Source organism: Arachis duranensis, chromosome 7, assembly GCF_000817695.3.
Source record: "Arachis duranensis cultivar V14167 chromosome 7, aradu.V14167.gnm2.J7QH, whole genome shotgun sequence".
Lineage (NCBI taxonomy): Eukaryota > Viridiplantae > Streptophyta > Magnoliopsida > Fabales > Fabaceae > Arachis > Arachis duranensis.
The window spans coordinates 5,038,468-5,061,381 of NC_029778.3; the positions used below are offsets into that span (position 1 = coordinate 5,038,468).

General features: G+C 32.2%; 2 protein-coding genes across 2 annotated transcripts; both read right to left on the reverse strand.

Annotated features, from left to right (window-relative positions):
* Positions 1 to 512: 512 nt before the first annotated feature.
* LOC107496657 (uncharacterized) lies at positions 513 to 16,405 on the reverse strand. The gene is made up of 35 exons (XM_016117962.3): positions 16,169 to 16,405; positions 15,399 to 15,566; positions 14,887 to 14,976; positions 14,478 to 14,614; positions 14,291 to 14,378; positions 13,948 to 14,030; positions 13,713 to 13,819; positions 13,323 to 13,475; positions 12,762 to 12,826; positions 12,012 to 12,099; positions 11,848 to 11,926; positions 11,394 to 11,502; positions 10,767 to 10,826; positions 10,145 to 10,263; positions 8,988 to 9,357; positions 8,735 to 8,919; positions 8,587 to 8,659; positions 8,211 to 8,358; positions 7,937 to 8,106; positions 7,410 to 7,760; positions 6,904 to 7,071; positions 6,459 to 6,752; positions 5,672 to 5,848; positions 5,156 to 5,419; positions 4,922 to 5,020; positions 4,658 to 4,842; positions 3,868 to 4,203; positions 2,938 to 3,091; positions 2,725 to 2,835; positions 2,411 to 2,578; positions 2,159 to 2,282; positions 1,735 to 1,893; positions 1,532 to 1,644; positions 1,387 to 1,446; positions 513 to 936 (listed from the first exon to the last, which is right to left on the reverse strand). Exons 1-35 carry the CDS (start codon positions 16,355 to 16,357, stop codon positions 751 to 753), a joined length of 5,430 nt encoding a protein of 1,809 aa, XP_015973448.1. The 5' UTR covers positions 16,358 to 16,405; the 3' UTR covers positions 513 to 750.
* Positions 16,406 to 17,539: 1,134 nt separating this feature from the next.
* On the reverse strand, positions 17,540 to 20,093 carry LOC107496690 (blue copper protein 1b). Its single transcript, XM_016118006.3, has 2 exons — positions 19,737 to 20,093; positions 17,540 to 18,504 (listed from the first exon to the last, which is right to left on the reverse strand). Exons 1-2 carry the CDS (start codon positions 19,960 to 19,962, stop codon positions 17,963 to 17,965), a joined length of 768 nt encoding a protein of 255 aa, XP_015973492.1. The 5' UTR covers positions 19,963 to 20,093; the 3' UTR covers positions 17,540 to 17,962.
* Between the last annotated feature and the right edge of the window lie 2,821 nt (positions 20,094 to 22,914).

A 22,914-nucleotide genomic window follows, 5' to 3' on the forward strand; every position in this document is an offset into this window, starting at 1 on the left:
GAAAAACTACTCATGTACATATATAAATAGACTTAAGCCTCTGAGTATTATACACAAGTGAAAAACAATAATAAAACAAAAGTAAATGCTATTCTATCTCTCTTTACTTTTTATATTCCTTTCTATCTTTATATATATACTTATGCAATTCTCTCTCTATTTACTTTTTATACTCCTTTCTATCTTTGTATATATATATACATTACAACATATAATATTATTATATATATATATAAATTATTATTGAGCTAATTATTTTAATACTAAAATCTTCTATTTATACATCTTTATTTTATATATCTTTTATTTTACAACAAATCTATTAATTTAGTCACATGAATTTTGATTATATTATATTATTGGTTATGAATATATGATAGGTACACGCGATAATTTTCTTAAGCCTCTATAAAATGAGGCCATTGATTTTCTTAAACATTTGACCAACGAGCACGAACCTTCTCTTCCAAAAAAAGGGTTAAGCTACGATAACATTAGAACAATGATTGGCGTGTTAAGAGAAATTTCAAATGATTAGAGGGTGCTGTTTACTCTACGATATTCAATATAGTTTTAAGTAAATATTTTTTCTGTCTTAATTTACATGCACTGAGTTTGAATATTTCATGTATTGCAAATTTGCAACATTAACTAAGAAGAAATTTGTTGTCTACATTGTAAAGAATGTCACTGCAGTTGCATAAGGTACAGAATTCTATCGTCAATGTTAGATATTTCATCCTGTAAAGTCTAGTGTTTCCAGTCTTGAAGAATGTTGAGACACTTTCTTAATAATGACTTTGCCTCTTCGTTCTTCTCTATCTCATACTGGTGAAGGAGCTCATCCTTGAATCCTTCATCGATGGCACTCACTGTAGGCACTTCCATGGAGAGTTTGAGGACTTCAAGAAGGCATTCTGAAGCAGAAACATGAACCTGATTTTGGGCACAAGAAACGCAAAAGATGAAACAAACTATGTATAACAAGGCGCAATAGTATCCTTTTTATTCATTACATTTTTTAATTTGCTAATCTTCATCTCAGGAAAGGTAGCAATTTATAGTTTTTCTCTGAAAAACCTATGTTTCATGAAATGCATAAGAGTCACATCCAAACACGATTATTTTTTTTAATCATTAACAGGGATTGGTACAACAAAATAGCTTAGCCAGCATCTACAAATAGAGCTAAATATGAAACTAGAACTAAATTCCAAAACTGATTAAACCTGAGAACAAACAGAGACCAAACTACAAGTAGGTATTATATTGACTCCTTCTAAACACAAGATTTAGTTAACCCCCCCTCTCTCTTTTTTTCTTCCTTTTCTCTATGGGGAATCTAACTCGTGAATACTGTTCATGCATGCAAAGATAGCAGCATACCTGTGCAATTTTTACTGTGCTTATGCAATGTAATATCTTTGGTGATGTAGAATGAAATATCTGCAGGAAGAATGAAGTTGATTTTAGGATGAATCTAAGAATCAGAATTCAATACAAGAACAACTTCAAATGAACCGGGATTTACCTCCTGAACCAGGGAAGCTACCCTGGTAATGTCGTGACTTCCCGAGGAGTCCTTGATGACATTGTGGAGCCTTGAGCAAAGTTCTTTGATGGATAAAAACGCGGTAGTTTTTACTGCAGAAAGGTAACATTCTTACATTTTCTTTCTTTTTAAAAGAATAGCAGAATTTGGGAAATGAAAAAAACGAAAGCATAAAAATATACCTGTCCATTTATGTTCAGGTGATAGAAATGCTGCGTACAAGAGCATTAAGTTCTCTTGATTTTCAAGAATATCATTTATATTGGCCACATGGATGCAAGAGGTTAGACACTCCACAAGTTTGGTATGTGGAACAAAAATTTCTTCAACACCGTCCGAATCTGCAAAGAAGAAGATATACCAGTAAAGAAGTTTGTAGAGTCTGTGGCATCAACATCATAAATCAAACGCCATTGCCATGTAGTATCCAATCATAAACCAAATATATAAACAGACCATTGAAATCTCAAATCTTTCTTAAAAGTTCTACCTATAGTTTTTCTTCCTTTTGCTACTAATTATTGGAGTACCCTCCATTGGTCATAAACTATCTAATGAGTAAAAAGAATGGCAACATATAAATGAAGATCTAGAACTTGTCATCACCTGTTTTTGCGGTATCACCAGCCAAAGGTTGCTGCCCAGATTTCGCGGGCGCTGACTTGGTCATGTCAAACAACAAGGGAAATACCATATTAAAGAAATCTGGATTGCCAAACGCTTTTATAACCTGATAAAGTATACCAAAAGTAATCAAGATTCGATACTAGTTATTTCTACTGTTTTATAAGAAAAACACTAAATTATTGAAATAGTTATCCTCTGCTGTTTTTAATGAACTCAATACTAGGCACAAACCTGCTCAAGAGCGGAAAATGCTGCTTCACGATATTTTTTTGCCTTTTTGCTGCATGCAGAAGACACCACACTTAAAATTGCAATGGAAGGCGCAGAACCTTCGGCGGATATTGCCTTATGGCAGGATGTAGATAGAGCACCTAATGCTAGTAATAGCACCTCTTTTCCCTGTCAAGCATAATAAGTAAAATATCCATATGAAACTTGAAAAATATTGTCTAAGACTGATATTTGATAATAAATTGTCACGTATAAAAACTTCAAGTGGCATCATTGTTAATCAAAGCACACTAATTCAACATCCAACTTCCAACCTCCCATAGGCGACCAGGAATTTCCTTCATCAGAGACTGAAGCAGAACTTCATGATGGGAAGAAAGTGAATCACCCAAAACTTCACTGAGCCTACATATAGCCTGGGCAGACTGCAGGTACAACAGAAAATTTGTGAATCTCTAAACGAAAATAACTCAGCTGAAATAAAGTTTAAATCAATACAACAGCAAGGGCAGAAGAAAACCACTTACTTTTCTTTTACTTGCCCATGATGATGATGACATGCCTTCACAAATAAGGGAAACAATTTCACCTAAGTACAAGTTAAGGGTGACTCGTTCCCCACTGGTATATTCTTCCCATAATTCTTCAAATATATTGGAAATACTTTTATCATCCTCAAATCTGCATGAGAATTAATATTTTTTAGTATTCATGCAGTACTTTTATTACCACCATGAGATTGTGTTAGGTGGACTGTGAGCATATTTAGTAAAACAGACAGCCTACCTTATCTAGATTTAAAATTCAGATGTCTGTAACAATTTACACCCAGGTATACTCATTACATAATCTCACCAGTGCATATAAAACCAATACACCGCTCCACGTAAAAGATACAGCTTTTTTGCAACAGTTGGTCCTCAAATGGCATTAAAATCATAGTATGAACTACAGAGGCCAGTTTCGTCATTTATCTAAATAATTATAACTGCAGCACGACATATGTTGGAGTGTGATGTGTCCACCTTACAATCTAAAGTGACCTAGAGTTGGACACATTTCAGCTATATTCTTAAAATTCTTTTTATTAAAACAGGAAAGATATTTCTCAAACTGCCAAGTGATAAGTATAAAGTGACACATATTACACACCCTTTATATTGGTATATGAGAAATCAAAATGCACAAAGAAAAAGATATACGATATATCAGATAAGAAGTCATAAGCACCATGATGAAGTCGAGAACTGCTTCAAGGCAAATGAAAAAACCTACACCAAGTGTTCACCAGGAAGTAAAAGCAAACTATTCTAAATGATAGAGGATAATTGGTGCAAGTCAAGAGCAAGAACTTTAGCCTAAAACAATGATTTGAGATTTGATATGTTATGAGGCTTTTATAAAATATCAATATAATAAATCAAATCAGAGAGGAAGAATATCCAGCTGTTACTAACCTTGAAAGGAAAACAACAGGAATAATCACTGCATGATATCCACCAACCACATCTGCCGCCACACTCGAATAGCTCTTTAAGAGATATGCACATGCAATTTGTGAATTCTTGTCACCAGCATGCAACGCTACAGTATCTTCAATAAGTTTTTGTGCTTGCGACACTGGTACATACTTTAGTACTTTGGCACAGGCACTTGCAAAAGCACGCTTTGCAGTAATACTTTTTTCCTCCTTAACAACTGGAAACAACAATCTGACTAGCATATTTGCATAGGGCTTGATGTCAACCCCAACACTTTCAAGCAATAAGGTAATAAAATTAGCAACACCAACCCTGCCATGAAAATGACAACAGGGTGTTAAGGCAGTGTTTCCTAAAAGAACGATGAGGACAAGGGTGATATCAAGTTTTAAGAAATATAATGAAACAGCTCCTTCCAAAACATAGTATAATTGGAATTGATGTATTTTTGTTTCTCCTACTTCAACAACAAACAAATATTTACTAGTACAAAGATATGCAAGTTTCGGGTGGAAACCTCCACAATAAGAATTAAAAAAAAAGCATAGAATAAGGACAATCTAAATATCAAAACAACAATGCTTGAGAACCAAAGTATCATGATGATCATCATATTTATCACCGAAATTGTTTTTTATTTATTCGAGAAATATACATTATGGAAAACATGATGCATCTACACCACTTGCACACTCCTCTCTACTAAACCCCCAAACCCTGTCTACTAATCCCTATCTGAATTGACAAAAGCTTCTCAAAAGCATACCTGGTATTGAGACCCACCCCAGAACGCACTAAATGAGCAAGTCGAGGTATCAATGTGTCCAGTGATTCTGCATCAATAACTCTTATGCACAAGTCCAAAGTCTCCCACATAAGAGAGCCTTTGGCAATGGAAATTCTCAAATTTTCAAGCTTATCCGACTGTATTCCGACATTTGCTGCGTGAAGCTATAAGAGATAAAACATATGAATGAACAAGCCTTAGTGAGTAAATTATGCAAAAAATGAATGTATCACTCAAACAAACCTCAACATAATTGAGCCCTTGGTCTTCTAGGCTTGATAAACTTTCGAGCATGCAGCAAACCAGATCAGCCATATGTGGACGGATTGCAGTTCCAGCATGCTGAAAAGAAACCATAATGAGTCATGTCTATTTCAATATAAAGAAATTTTTACAACAACATAGTATAGCTTCTTAAAAAATAGATCACTTATTAATTGAATATAATGAGTCAATACTATTGGATAAATTCCTAACCTTTGTAAGCTTCATAACAACTCCAATTGAAGCCTTCCGAACACTGTCAACCTTACTTAGGATACCTTCTGTAAGCAAAAAGGGTAAAACTATATTCATTGCTTTGTGTGCATCTGATGTATCAGTTAGAGAGACATCGCAAAGCCTTGTTGTCAGTGTGGTTATGGCACGACATAATCTTTCACCAGAAATTCTAACAGTTTCCTTTATATCATCCATTGCACGAAATGCAACAGTCCATAATCCTTTTAAATGCTTTTCAACCTGTGGATGGAAAAAGATAAATGAAAAGATTAAGAACTGGTCAGGTTATAATTGCTAATATGGTGACAGTTTCTCACTTTTCACCTCTTCTTTAACATTATATTTCCCCCCTTAAATTTTATCAATATATATAATGATATAAATATGGAAAGAAGGACATAATTTTAAGCATATTTTTTTTATAATATTATAGTTCATTGAGAACTTCGAGTGTGTTATTTGAACTCGAGAAACGAAAGTAATCTTAATGACCTCATAAAACTTTCGTCCTTGAATAATGTCCGCAAGCGCAAGACACGATGCCTCACGTGACCGCCAAAGCCTGGATCCACATTGTACTAGTAAGTCGTCAATGATGAGATCTAAGTTTTCATCAATGGTTTTCTTTGAGTCAGCCACTAGTGACTTCCATATATGTACCATCGCATCCTAGACAGAAAAATAACAATAAGAGGTCAATAAAATTTAATGATGAATATGAGAAACGATAAACAGGAAAGGTTTCTTGGGGAAAAATGAATTGTTTGGAAGGTTGCAGGTCACAGAAAAAGTACAGTGGCAGAACTAAACTAAAAACTTCAGAGTGAAACATATATATTTTATTTTGAGTTTTGATTATAGCATGTTACCTAGATGGAATTCAGGTAAAAATGATATTTTTTACGGATTCAATGCAGGTTTATAATCTTGACAAACTTGATGATACCAAGTCTTAGAACCCAAGGGGAAAAAAGTCTTCTGATATGAAAGAGGAAGCGTATTGAATACTGATGAACGCTTCCGAGTTTTGAATACCAAGGAGTAATTGTCAAAAACTTAATTTCAACACACTAATATAGTAAGATTAAATATATTTTAACTATATTATTTTTAGTAATGTTATGGACTATTGAATAATGAACTGGAGCTGTGATGTTAGTATTATCGTACAGTGTATGTGCTCCTAATTTGTTTCGAATATAACATCACTAAGTTGAGAAAAAAGTTGGGCAGCTTCCCCTCCTTGCTTCAACGATTTTCCATCAATGATGGTACGTACCTGCACATTTTTATCAGGATCATACTGGTACCGTACAAGTCTTGGAATTAGAGAACGTAAATGTGGCTTAAGTGCATCCCCTGCTTGTTTAGCTATTTTGGAGAATCCAAAAGCAGCACCCCTCTTTGAATTCAAAGAAGCTTGATAATTAGCTAAGTCCATGAATTTGTAAATTAAATCCGGTTGTCCCATCTCATTTGCTAAGTTACACAACTCTTTGTAAGTGTTCAGTTTTCCTCCACTTGCACTTTCACCGAGAGCTCCCTCTTGAAATACTTCTGTATCTTCAACAAGCTGCACAACAAAACTTCAGAATTTAATTTTCAAGTACAAAAGGGAAACTTAAAGATGAGAGCAACAAAAGGACAACCTTGTGCCATATCCTGCCAGGGTCAAGAAAGTAACAATTGAAATGGTAAATAGTAACACAAGACCATTAACTTACTTTGATGGCTCTTTTTCGTTTTCCTGAACCCGTCAATGTAGTCACAAGTGCATTCACCAAACTATTTTTCATAGATTCATCACCCAGGTCATAGACAATGCTCATGCCTTGAGAAGCCAACTCCTGTGTGAGTTCATTTTGTTCACCGAGAAGGTGAGAAAAGGCCTCCTGCATTCACATGATAATCGTCAAATAAAATCATAGGTTTCGCAAAAAGCAAAGCTCCATCCCATCAATCATCCTGGTTTCTTTATACTTTCTTTTATATGTATAAAAATTTAATCAAAATATAAGACGACTTGATATGATATGGTTCTATCATGATTTCTATCAATAACTATACATATGAACCACCACGACATGAATTGTTGTTTCTTCCAAAATGAAATCAAATTTACAAACTCAGTGCAGATGACCTTGAAAAACAACACAGTACCATAAAGGAGGTTCGATAGATTACTTAAAAGATAGGAGAAACTAAAATATTTCATTTCATAATACAAAACCTGAATTTCTGGGAGCATTCTCTGAATGGTAGGATGATGTCCACAGTACTTTATGAGTGAAACTAGCCAGACAGTTCCAGCACATCGCTCTTCTTTTCTGCTACTATACAAAAGAGCATCGAAGAGTTTTTTGGTGATTGCATCTCTTACACTAGCATGATCATCTTTATTATATTCACTTTGTCGATTAGGATCCTGATTTGACACAGAAGAGTTCAAATCTCCCATTAAAAAATTTGAAGCCATGGATAGTGAAGTATAGTTTGTTTTAAGGATTATGTCAGCAGTGACAGGAACACCACCCCACAAAAAAGAAAGGGCCTCCCCGGCAGCAAACAGAACATCCTCAACCTGAAAATTATACACACATAATATTTCAGGCGCAGCAACTTAGAACAGAAGAGGGGAAAACTGCACACTTAGGCTTAAAACAAAGAGCAGAAAAGCAAAATAGATAATAATCCCCACAAAAGTTAGCCTAAGAAACAGCAAATCATACAAGAAAAGGAGGAGAGAATCTGAATCACCTTAGATCGAGAAAGACCAAAGATTAAATTTAGGGCAACATCCAGCTGTGTAGATGATGTTTCCTTTACACATATATGTCCAATGGATATAGCAATCTTCTGTATTGCTTTTGTGTCATCACCCGAAATAATCTTGCTCAATTTATCATGTAAAATTGTCAGAATTCCATCTGCATTTTAATTATTAATCAGATACAACCTATAATGGCTTCCCAAATAGCTCAATTGTTGGTCAAAAGAAACCAATCAGCCAGCATAAATCAATTTACTTTACCTGAATTAGAATCATCAAGTGGAGGTATTGAAATGCGCAGTCCAATATGACCTAGCGCTTGCATTGCAACAGCAGCAAGTGCAGAAGTTTCAGATTTAACCACATCAACTAGACATCGAAGTGTATTCTGGAGCAATAATTCTGGCATCTGCAAAAGCTTATGTATAAAGACAAATGTACATGTAGAAAAGGCATTACCTCAAAAGATATGTTAAATGAGGTCAAGATCACAATCACACATGATTCAAATGTCATATTATGAAACTTCTATTCTATGTTAATGAGTGTCAAGGCCCAAAAATATGACATCTTATTGGTCCCAATTTAAGCTTTGCATGTACATGTTCTAACCCAATTACTACAAATTTAAACTTACAGATGGTGTTCTACACAAAATATCCGCAGATATGTATCCAATTGCACAAAGCGCACCATGCTGAGTCTCGAACCTATGAATAAATCAATTCAACATTAACATATAAAAATGGATTAAAAAAAGGCTCAACAACTTTAGAAATGCAAACCTTGATTTATGTGTTTGACTAAATAAGGAAGTCAATTCAGAAACAATAGCAGATGATGTGGCAACAGGAAGACCAGAAGACACAATTCCAAGTAAACGTGCAACAAATTCACGAGTGTCCCAATCCACATGACTTAGAAGTTGCTTAAGCCATGAAACTTTTGGAGCATAATGTGATGCTAACACCTATAAAAAGATAACTATGTTACCAGGAATGCAAGGAAGAAAGCAATCAAGAAACTCAAAGAACTGACCTCGGGCATATGTGATCCAATTATAAGCAATGCCTTCGAAGCATTGACATGCAAATCAACAGAGCCTTCAAATGACATAGAATGTTCCAGGAGCAAACAGAATGTCTTTACTGATGACAGAAACTCAGACGATCGGTCTGAGGACTTCCTCTGCTCTAACTCAGATTCAAAGCACTTCAACAAAAATTTTATCATTGCCACGTATGTATTTGAAGGGAAAATAAGGTTTTGGTCTCCAATTTCAGTGGACTTCAACAACTTTGGCTGTTGTTGAAGAATATAATCCAGCATCATTTGAAGTTTAGGGTACTTAAGACCAGAAACTGGACTTTCGCTTTTATGAAGATGAAGACCTTCAAGTGACATTTCTCTATTTCAAACCATAAATAAAAAGTAAATCCAAGTCAAGGGAGCAACACATGACTGGTATAATGAATTCAAAAGACTCCAGTTATGGAAACATCAAACTCAATCAACCACTGAATCTGTATGGAGCTATATAAGTTTTATTACGGCTCAGTATGGACATGTTATCCATATTCCATTGACTTGAGTTAAAAATAACAGTGGAATAAAAGTAGCTACTTTACATCGATAAGTACATTTCAGGAAGCATAGTTACTGACGATAATAATAAATAAGTATGAGGCCTAGTGTCATTTCTTAGGTAAAACATAACACATCTATATGTCATTTTCTCTTACATGAAAGGTATACCATTTCAATTTGCATATTATGGTGGTGGTACATGCATTTTAGAAACTATGATGCTAGACTAGAATTTGAACAAGGAAAATATCGAGTCAGAATGAATAAAGACAGTATAAATAGTTCATTATCTAGTTATGCCTCATTAAAAAATATGCTAGCACTTGTCTAGACCCTTTTCAATTAAGGAATCAAATAATAAGACTCAGTCATTATTTAAAAATAAAATAAAATAAAAATAGACAAAAGGATGTAATAAGACAGTGTAGAAAATTGAAAATATTTGGGAGAAAAGTTATATGAACACAAAACAACTAAAAATAATGAAAAGCATCTCTGAACCAAAGTTGAATCCATCAGCATATTTGCGAGGGAAACCCCTTAGAAAGGGCATGTGCTTTGAATAATTACAGGAATGTCTGGCAAATTGCAAAAATAATTTGTAATACCTGATGTCTAATTTGGTATCTGATGCTCCTAGCATACAAATATAACGACTCGGGCAATGTTCAAAATCAAACAAAGATGTTGCCCATCTTACAACACAAAATCTTACTTCACTTTCCTCCTGAAATCACCGCAAAGCATGTTACAATTAGCATCATCTATATCCTTAGAATTTTAATTTTGATAAAAAGGACATTTTATTTTGGATAGAAGAAGACTTTCATTAAGATGAGAAGGATACAACAAGATTGGGGATAAGCATTCACCTATACAAAAGCAAAGCAAAAGAGGTTTATTTATAAAGCAAAGCTTTCCAATTCTCAACATGTCTAAGAGGAGAAGTCCTTTAAAAAATAATCAGCTTTACACCAAATACATGCTAGGCGTCTAATACTATCCTGTACAACATGTTTGTCAGAAAACACATCTTTGTTTTGGGAACTAGAGCAAAGAAAATAAATTTATTATTGGTTCTCAACATTATTGTCAAAAGAAAGAAAGAAAGAAAGAAAGAAAGAAAGAAAGAAAGAAAGAAACAATAATAAACACCATAAGCTTGTTTGAATAAGATAATATATCTGCATAAAGTGCCCTAGGAAGAGGAAAGAACAGCAAGTGTCTTACCATTTGATAATTGTTAAGCAGTAAGGTCTCCAAATCGCGAATCACAGCAATTGGGGCTCCCTGATACAAAAGATAATACAGGGAATAAAAAAAAAGTATATTCAGGGCAGTGTCTCAAAACTATGATCATAAGGGGATGATAAGAAGTTTGTAAATTGCAAATAGGCTCCCACAATTATTATTTCTTAAACCAACAACTAACAACTTAAACTTTAGGGATAATTACTTCCTTAACCAATTAGAATGAGATAAGGCTTGAATTTAAATTGGTCTTACTATATGTAATGACTATGAGAGGGTTTAAATTATATGTTATTTTTCTGCAACAGAAGCAGTATGGTGAGCATGGAGGTAGGTAAGCTAGGAACCAACTATAAAAGTTCATTGAATCCAACAAAATGCTCTGAGAAGGAAATCTAGTAAGAGCAAGCAAGGAGCAGTTTGCAGCACATTATCATCATGTCAATTGAGTTGAAATGATGAAATATCAAATGCATGACTAATTGACTAGACTTGACAAACTTAGTTTCAGAGTAGAGTAAAACTTAAGACTTCATAGCATGTATAACACAACAAAGCCCATGAATAAAAAACATATTCAAACAACAGGCAGAAAAGGCAACATACCTTGTATGCTGCAGCAAGAGATATTGTTGCTTCTTGAACAACATGACGAAGAGATTGGGATTCAGCTTTCAGTGCATGAAAAAGGTGAGCAGCCATGTCAATCTTTTCCCTGGGAGGACAGGGAACAGCTCTATTAGTAACTACATAACACAATTCATACAGTATCTAACTTCAAGGAATGAAATTCTCTTCTGTAAAAAAAGAACGATTTATTTAAAGTATAGTATATTATACAAACGCAATTAGGTAACACAATTGTCAATATCCAGTACATAAAACAAGCTCTATGCTAATAAGTATATTATCATATTAAAGATAAAAATGGTAGATTATTTTATTTCAAGAGCTGCAAAATTTTGCAATCTAAACAATCTGCAAAAAGATGTCAACAAAAAGGCAACAAATTCTAACCCCAAAAGAAATTTATGATCATAAAAAATAGAGGGACAGGAACCTGAAAAGGTTAGGCATACGCTGAGCAAGCAGCCCAATTGCCTGAAAAGCATAAGTTTTGACCTCCCGTGCACTGGCATCTGAATCAATACTCAAAACTTAATATGAATCAAGCTAACTCTATTGAAACAATTGCATCAAAAGCTTCAGTGTCTTAAAGCAAACCTGCTTCTGAACTTGAATAATTGTCAAGGGACTTCATGATTCCACTCAAAATAACTGGACCCATTAACTTAAGCTGATCAATTTTCGCCTGCACTTACAGATATTAAGATGATCAGAGAACAAGAACTTGAACAACTTCAATAAATGCAATGCAATAAAAATAATAGAAAAATATGTAATTGCGGAAGAAAGGATATAAGGGACAAAGGAAGATGTGAAACATTCCCATTGCATTGTCAAGGTAACTCATCACATAGAAGCAATGTTCTTGAATTGTTGTCATTTGTGAAGAAGGAACGGAAAAGGAAAAGGAAAGGGAAAGGGAAGGAGATTTTCTGTTATATAATAATAATAATAATAATCATAATAATAATAACAATAACAATAACAATAACAATAATAAACCAACAACAACAACACTACTACTACAAAAGGAAAACAAGGAACTAACCTGGCATAAGACTATTGATCTCGCCAAAATTCAGAGCCAACATTTTATATGAAATATTCGAAACATAGAACAGCAGTACATAACTACTGGAGCTAATAATTTAATAAATATCTAGATTTCTGTCACATCAGCTACTGGTCAAGTAAGACTACCAACCCAAAAAAAGAGCTAATATAACAGTCATATAAAAACTTATAAGCTCCTTTTAAATCAGCATTTGAGTTTCTAGGATAGAATTGATTTTTGTTAGAAATTAAAATTTAAGATTACTATCAAAAGCCAAGTAATATCACACTCACATGCTTAAATACCCATACAGTAAATTCCATTCCCAATTGCTTTAACCGTGATGTGGTGTCATTCCCTATAAAATTCAAGAGTATATATAAGATCAAAGATAAAGATTAAGAGAAGAAAAGCAAAAGGTAGAATAAATATAACATGAAAAAAAAATTTGCTGTAACAAAATCATTTAATCCACAGAATATTGTGTTTAAGAGTTCATATACGGATAATGAATGCAGAATTTTATTTAGAACAACAGGACTATTTTATTTATTAAAAAATATAGACGAAACTTCAATCCCCACAGGATGAAAAGATATCCACTTGCTTTCCATATGGCATTCAGACCATGGCTCACTAAAATTCCAATAGATTACAATTTCTGTATGGTGATGAGGACAAGTAATCCATTCTCCCCCTTTAGTCTGCAGTCCATGATTTACTTGGGGCCATACCATATTGATTATTAGAGAGATCCAAGGGATTTGTTAACAAGATCCATGTTTAGAAGGAATAATTTAATTTTACTGTTTAAATCAAAAAAAATATATTATCAAAAAGAAGTATTATACTACCATAGATGCAACCAAAAATGCACTGCAATGCTGATGGGAAACTGTTTGCTGCTGCAATAGACCGGCAGAATATAGACATTAATTTTGCCTTCAAAGCAGGACTTGCTGGACTGACTCTTGATTCTGAGTCAACATTTTCAGCTCCAGAAGTACCTGCAATCAGTCTCAATCATACACCAATACTGAAGGGAAAACTAAAAGAGAGATAAATTTGCTGCAATATAATAATGCATACAAAGAGGTTTACTAAGTTTTTATAATATGGCTATCTTTTACATATATACATACAATCAAGAACAAACAGAAGAAAAAATAAATTAAAATATTTCAATTCTATATTTTGACAGAAATAAATATTCTTATGTATAGACTAAAGTTTACAAACCATACCATTGAATAGCAAAAATAGTCTGTTGATCAGATTTAAATCATCTAAATTAGCACCACTGGCCTTCTTCTTTAATAGTTCCTCGCCTCTCTTAACAACAGGCTCTTCACTTGAGTTAATGACCAAAGAACACATTTGATGATCCACAAATCATACACCAAAAAGATAAAAATTAATACAAGTAGTTAGGAAGGAAGTGCAAACATGATTTGAGTAACATGAAAACTTAAAACATACCAATCTACAGAAGCAACAACATATAGAGGATAAGCAAGCTCAGGGGGAAGATCCATAGCTTGAATGATGTTCAAAATACCCAACTGCACCAGGAAAATAACAACAGTAAGATAGCATGTAGCTGTCTGAGTAAAAGCACAATAGAACATTCTTGTATTTATTTAGAACATGGAAATACTGACAGTTTGCATGTGAAAAATTTATAAAGATCAAACAAAATAATTGCATAGCATATTTAGGTGAGGAATTCTTTAATCAAAAGGAATTTCTTCTGCAATGAGAAGCAGCATGCACTATTTGACCCTTCAATGGTAAGACAATTCTGAAACCATTACATAATTACCTTTCTCAATAAAATTTCATCTTTTTGTAACTGTTGTTTCCCTGTAACACGATTAGCTTGACCAAATGAAAGTCCAGGGTACCCACCACTGCAATAAAGAAAAACCACTATTTGACTTAAAAATCAGTCAGACTAAAACAGAATTCATATATGATAACCACCTTTTAGCATAGACCCATTTCCAGACCTTTGAGAAACTCGCTGGTACAACATTGTATGAAGACAAAACTCAATAAACAGGTCTCTATCTTGAGAATTGTTCACTTTTTTATACTTTGCAGCAACTTCATCACCAATTTGGCTTGAGTGGCATTCACCAATTACCTAAATGCAAGCAGCAATTGATTAGAAGGAGCAGCATACCCAAAAGATGCATGGAATGAGCATGACTCTTGCTAGCACATAATAGGGAAGATAAGACTCCAAAAAGCTAAATCAATGAAATACATCCACAGAATTCCCATGCAAAGAAGTCAATGCCTAAGCTTTGGACTCAATCTCAGACTTGTTCACTTACAAAAGCCATAAATAATCAGAAGTATATATTAAAGAGATATACAATATATCACAATTAAAAGATTCAAGAAGGTTGATACCTTAACAATGATTCTAAGGATAATTTCCTGGTGTTGAAGAGGAAGTTTTGAGATGTTCACCAGGAGGATAGGTGCCAAATCTTCTTTTTCCTATTCCAAAGGCATGGGGCGTTAGATTGTCTTCATAAGTTCCTTGACAAGCTTCCATAGCATATATTGATATATAGATATATTTATGTATCTATTGTGAAATTACTATGTGTCATATTTTATAGTCAGGTGACTGACACAGGGGGAATATGTCAATTTCTCTACCTGGTAATGAAATAGAACTTCGTGTTTGAATCAGCTTATTTTGAGTTCAAAAAACCTTATAATTGAAAACTTCCAAGCATATTTTGAAATGGGAAAAATGAAAAATCAATGATTTCTCCAAAATATTCAATACACTTTTAAATTTTGGCCAAATAATAAAAGAAGAATTATCAATATGGAAATCCACATTGCATTCACAGAATAGAATAAACAAACAGGCACTAAGATTTCAAAATATCCAATACAGGATGATGGACCTTTGCACTGACGCGCTGAAAAGCCATTTCAATATAGACAATGCAAAAGTTCCTTATTATTGGAGTAGCACCAGATTCTGAATACAACTCCCACAACTCGGATAAAGGCAAACCAATATCAGGCTGAAGTTTCACTCTCTTGTTCACATGACTCAAAATCTCAAGAACCTGTTAGCAACAAAATAGAACAATTGTCAGTGATATAAGACAAATTCAAGCCCTCGACGCAATCCTTAATGCTTTTTCAACGAATGCTGCTCTGTGGAGCCTTCATGACCAGCAGACCAGGTACGTAACCAAGAATATCCGCACCAGCCTCCATGACTCTTACTGACTCCTGAGTCTCCACCTAGTAGCTAAATCTTTTAGGATGATCAATCCACAAACAACAACAGCTATGCTCACTCCACTATCAATTCCACAAGCAGCTGATGCAAAACCTAAATTACACCATATAAGTAGCAAGCACACACACAGCAGCTAATGCAAAATCTCTCTCGCTCTCTCGATCAGTTCAACCAGCTAGTAGCTAGAACACTACAATGCAAAACTATCTTCCCTCCTATATTCTAATTCTAAGTCCCCTAAGTCACTCGCAAACGCAAATGTGAAATCCTACGACATTTGCACACTCAACACAAGAATTCCACAAAATCGAAAGCGAAACGAAACTCCAGCAGTAGCATCTTCAATTGCAAAAGCGAAAACACTCGAAATTGCTGATTAAAAAAATAAGCTAGAGAGAGATAGAGAGAGGAGAATCGGCGAACCTTATTGCGAACAGCGGCGGAGTTGGAGGAGAGTGAGGAGATGCAGAGAGGGAGGAGCTTGGAGAGCAAGGGTTCAAGCTTGGAATCGTCGCAGAGAGCCAAACGAGTGAGCATCCGATCAAGAAGCTCCTCGACCTCCGCGTCGGACTTCCCTGCCACCATTGACGATACTTTTGCTGGTTCCGCCATGTCTTTGCTTCTTCGTAAAACCAAGTTTGGGATCGAAATTCGGGATTAAGAGTTAAGAGTGGTTTGGGCTTTTTGGTCTTTTTAAGTCTCTTAGTCTTTCCCTTCCTCCAAGTCACCTCTTGGGCTTTCCTTACGGAAATTGCGACTTGTCTGGTAAAAACCCACACCCGGGTTCGAATCTCAGTAACACCAGATGAAACCTTTAAATAGTGTTAAAATGTGTATGAATGTGTGTGAAACTGTGAATTGTATGACCAAAGAAAAAAAAGTTAACTCTTAGAATTTTTTCATATCACAATTTTGAATAATCCAATTGATTTTAAAAATTCAGAGGTTTAATCAAAATAAAATAACAATATAAATTTATTTGTTAATAAAAATCATATCAATTCTTTAATTTTGATATACTTTTTACACTAAATTAAATCGATCATGTAATCTACTTTGTATTATTTATAACGATGTCAATTTGATTGCGAATATTATAATAATAATAATAATTTTTATTATTTTTTATGATATCTTTCAAATGAACAGACAATCAGGATGCAAGGCCAAATTGGAATCTCAACATTATAAACCAATTATATTTCTTGAAAGCATTTTTAATTTTATGGCACTTTTTTTCTATTTGGATTGCTTCCTAATTTATTTGTAAGTTGTAACTACTATAAGCCTATAAGGGAGACATTATGTTTTTTTTAACCTATTACAAAGTTTATATGGTTAGAAATTAATTGTTTGTAATTGATGTTTAACGGCTAAGTTTGAGAGTTTTTTTTGTTCTCATTATGTCTTTCAGCTTAATAGGTTAATGACTAATTTATCGTGAATCTAAACTCTATTTAAAGGTTTATCACTGATCAATTGATTGCTACATGTATAAGACGAAATTTAAACTTTTGACACTTGTTTAAGCAAACGAGTGAATTGACCACTCAACTAACTCAAGTAGTTAAGAGTCTAATCTCTATTACTAGAAGCTGAAATTTATTATTATTTAATATTAATTATATTATATATTTGTCCAGAGCCCCTCTGTCTCATCGCACTGATCTCAGATGTCTCTGATTTTCTTCATTGAAGGAGAAAAGGAAATTGAAACGCAGCATCAATTGTCTTTGCTAATCAAACTGAGTTGCTACCAATATCAGTTGAAAACATTAAAGAAAATAGGAGAACTTAGCAACACAAACAACAATAAAAGATGCAATAATGAAATTATTTCTAGTCTACAAATAATATATATATCCTCTTTTACAATCAATTAAAATATAAATACATAAAAATAGGTGTAAAAGTGTAAAATCTATCAAATATATATATAAAAATCTCTTACTCTCTCTATAGGACTCAACTGCAAGGTATATTAGGTACAAATCCATGGTGTGTAACTATGATAAAACTCGAAAATGAGAGGTTTACCATATCAGCCGATGATAAGAGTATACGCACAATCATGACCAAATATTCTTAATGGTGAAAAGTCACGTAGTTTTCTTCATGTGATAGTTGAAAATTGTTAGATAATAATTTAGTCAAACATATTAAATCATCTAACGATTTTCAATTATCAATTTTATGAAGACTACTGCACTTAAATTTTCACCACCACAAGAAAACGACCAATAACAAAGCAAGAGACGCAAATAGTTTCGTATGAACTTGATCATAAATCGACACAGAATCAGAACTAGCTTTTCCTTTGGACTTGTTATCATTATCATCGTCATCACCACTACTATCACTATTTTCATACTTGGGGTGATTAAAATTTGCCGGAACAATAGTATCCGGTGCAGCATCATCATCGCCGGCAACACCACCACCGGTGCCGGAAGGAGAAGGAGCAGAATCCTCAGAAGGATCCTTAAGGCTCTTAGGTAAACCTTGACCATGAGTGACATTGATTTGGAACCTTTGTCCACTTCTACATTGGTCACCATCATAGTCACTTGAGAAGAAGTAGGTGACACCTTCCTTCTTCAAAGGAACTGAAACTGAGATTGGATGTGTTTCTGTGTTTGATGGATTTGATTGAAGCCATTGGTTTGTGTCTTTGTCTTGTGCATCATCATAGTCACATTGTTTGTATGTTGTTGCATTGTATGTTTGGACAACTGAGTGATTGGTGTCTGTGTTGAAAACTTCATGCATCAAAATTGAACAATAAAATCACCCAAATTAGTTCATCAAATTGTTAAAAAGTAATTGGATGACAAAATCTCTTGTAGTGTTAGGCATCAAATTAAGGCTTATGTGAAAAAAGGAGAGATAAAAAAAAAGAGCTAGTTAAGTGTTCAACCTAGTTCACCTTCAAAGTGTACACTTACTTTGAGATTATATGAAAAAAATATATCGTAAGATCATAAATTCTCATATATATCAAACAACTAATTATTGTGTAAGATTAATAGATTATAGAATTGAATAAGATTATTGAAATGAAAGATTTATTGAGACAATAATAACTATAATATTGGAATAAATGATCTATTTTCAAACATTGACCTACCTTCAACCCCCAACTGAATGCTCTAAAGTCTAAAGTTATACATGAACATGACTTGTCAGTGCCTTTCTTCACTAATGTTAACAGTAATTTCATTTATTATTTTCTGTTTTTCTACACCTTTTGCTAAATGGAAGAAATATTACTTGATTGAGGCCAACAAAGGTAGGTTTAAGGCTTTAAGCAAATATAAATTAATGCCATTTTCAGATATACATATTCTGCCACATATTATATATTTCAGGATTAAAATATTAGAGAAGAGTACAACTTTTGTTCCTGCTCTTCAACCGTAGAAAGGATAAAACCAAAGTACAAAAATAAAATTGAAAAAATAAATAAATATTTTTTTTTCTTTCCAATATTGTTAAAATTTCTTGCAAACATGACAAGATATTATATAATTAGTGTCAAACTTTTCATCTAGACAAACAACATGTCAATGGAAAATTGAAGATAAGATTCAAGGAATTGACACTACTTGAAAGCTCATGGCATGATAAGAAAACTTACTTTCATAAATGTTATATATATATATAATTTTAATGTAATGATTGTATAAAATAATTTTACACGTGTATTTACTTATATAACATCATATCAATAAAAATAATTATTTTTTATATTAACTGCATAAATAATTTAAAAAAAACGAATATAATTACATAATTATACAAAATTATTTACACATCAAAATTAAATTCATATACATGTATATATGTTTTTCAACCACAGATTTCAAAATAACCACGTGACATAATCATTTAGTAACCAAAATTAAAATTTACATGGCCAAAACAAAAAGAACACTGAAGAAAAAGTGAAGATGAAGAATAATCAGAATGATGTGTTAGAAATGAAACTCACTTAAGAAATCACCCAAGCTGAAAACTTTATTGGAAGCCCATTTCTGGTAATTGATCTCAGAATTCATGGTACTATCAAACCATCCTAAAGAATCTCCCACTGTGTAATTCTTGTAAGCATCAACAACAACAAAAGATCCTGAAGAACAAAGTACTATGATGATGAGGATAAGAGTTGAGAACAGAACATCATTTGATGAAGTGGTTCCTCTTCTTTTGTGTTCCATGTTTTGGGGATTTGTGAATGTGCAAAGACACTTAATTGCAGAGATAAACTTGCTTTTTATTATAGGATTGAAAGAGAGAGATTAAAGTAGATGATGAGAATTGAGAAGAAGAGAAAGAATGATGTGTGGATTCTTATGCTGTTCCTGTGCCAGCTCTTTATGTTCTATCTGTTTTTTTTTTTCCACATGAACCCTGGATTTCAGCTGAATTACTAAATTAGTCACACTTGTTATATTGGTCTCAATAATAAGGTTCTCATAAGAATATTGACATATTAAGGATGTGTTTAAGAATGTTGAAAAATTTTAAATTTATTTTTATAATTCATTTTTTAAAAATAATCGATTATATGATCATTAATTTTGTTTAAATATTTTAGTTAAAAAGTAATTTTAAGATAATGTATTAGGTTTAGATATATATTAAAAAATATTTTTAAATAGCATAATTCTAAAAAATAAATTCAAAATAATTGTTTATATAAATATTTGAAATTAAATTGATAAAATTATTTTAATTAAAAAATAATTAAATACTTACTTATAATCATAGTCTTCAAGATAGTATTTTCCCTTATTATATGCTGTTTTACATTTTGTTTTCTGTGTTAGCCAAACATGCTTTATGTTTATATATAGTAGTGTGTATATTCATAATTCATCTATTATCAAAATCTATTAATTGATAAGAAGTAAAGTATTTGAAAATTCAAATATTAAATTTAGCAATTAGACCATATATAAGGTAGCGTTTGTTTTAAGGTATTGAGACAGAGATTGGGAGATTGAGACTCAGTATTATATTATTTGTTGGTTCAGAGAATGGTACTAAAATTTCAGTCTTTGTCCCTAATATTTCAATATTTTAGTACCTCCAAAAAGTAGGGATACAGGAGATAAAAAAATTTTAAAGTTGGAAACTGAAACTTTAATAACATTTTATACCTAAAATATCCTCATTTCAATTAATTAATTCCAATTTTATCCTTTGTACAAATTAAATTAGAGTTTTATTCTTGTTTTAATTTTTGTCTCCCATTTTGCACCAAACAGAATATTAAAATTTATTCCAATTTCTGTTTTTTAGTCTCTGTTTCTCAATCTCAGTCTTTCTGTCTCTATCTCTCCACCAAACACTACCTAAATGAGTCACCGAGATTATATTTCATACATTTGTACTAAATATATAAACATTTATATTATGTAGAATAATTTTTAAATTTTGAAATACATTATTCATAATATAACACATTATATAGTCTGATCTCTATAATTAAAAATGAATATATATATTCTTTCCAACTTTATCTATATTCATGATAAGATACATTCATGATTTATCTGCATTTATGTATTTATGTTGGTATTTCTAATATGCAATTTTAATTTTATTTTATTTTGAATCTCACAAAATATTATATTAGTATTTATATTGTAGTCTAATATTTAGTTTTAATTTATTTTAAATTTTACATAATAATATTTAATTGATTATCTACTAAAATAAAACTATTTCCTTAAAATAAAACCAATATCATATTATCAATTATTTTTAATATAAAATAAAATTTAATAATTTTATTTTATATACACATCAACTTTAAAATTTTAAAAATAATCCATTAATATCATTTCCATATTAGGAAAAAAGATATTAGTTATTGGCGGTGGGGTAAAAGCAAGAGAAAGAGAAAAAACTAGGATCCAAGTTTCACAAGTTCCCAAAGGGGAAGATCTCAACAGAGATCAAATGGATTGAAACAAGTTAACAATCACTTCGGATGTCAGAGAATCTCACCATGAAAACTCAAACACGTGGAACCAACTAAACTAGTTTATCGGTTAGACCATATTTTAATTGAATCTTTATTTAAATTAAATGTATAATTTAAATCTTTAAAAACACAAATCGAAGTAAAAAAAATATTCCGGTAAATATTTTAATTTTTAAAAGAATAATTAGAGCAATCCAGTGAATGCACTAGAGAATAATGCATGCTAAGGAATAAATTAGAAGGGTCTATCATTATTTAATTTTTTGTTGGTATTAGCACTTAATTAATTTAATTAATTAATTATGGTAAAGTACTTGCCGACAACTCTGGTTCTATATATAGTTTGTTTAATTGCTTTAATTATATATATATAATATATATATAATATTTTGGTTAGGTTGACAATGACAAATTAAACTTTAAATTGAGACGCTATGTAAATAATTGAATGCCACTCTTTTAACAGCTAATGAAGTTGTTGTGAGTTTTGTTCTTTAGTGGAATACTAGAGTTGTAAACAACAATTTCTATAAAGCAACGAATCAATGTAACTACTTGGATTTGACCTATCTGTTTGACAAGTTTATATTAGTAAGCACTATTGTTAATATATAAAATAATAACTGATTTTTTATATACTCAAAACATCATTGTTTATTTTTTGCGAAATCTCGAATTGACTATCGATCAATGCATATTGTTAGTTTTCTTAGAAATAATTACTATAATATCAGATATAAAATTATCAATAGATCAATAGATAGATTGAATAGAAAACGAAATGTAAAGCTTCAACAAGGTGAATTTTGAAATATTATTAGAGAAATGTTAGAGGATCATAATTTTTTTATTTTTAGTCAATAGTTAATTAGTAATATTTAAAAATGTGAGTTAAAAATATATTATTAGACTATATATTATATATATATATATATATTGTCAAATTCATGAATAAATTTGTTGATGAAATCGGATTGACTCAGACTCAAACTTGTATCTTGATTCTTGATAGATGCAATCGGATTCAAGTAGATTCGAACAAACTCGTTCAAATTTATGAATCTATTTACGAGTTTGAATTTTGTCCCAACTTAATTAAAACGGTATCGTTTTGTGTCTTTTTTTAAAGAAAAGAGTTAGAGAATCAGATCATTGCTTAGTGTTATACTAAGTCAGC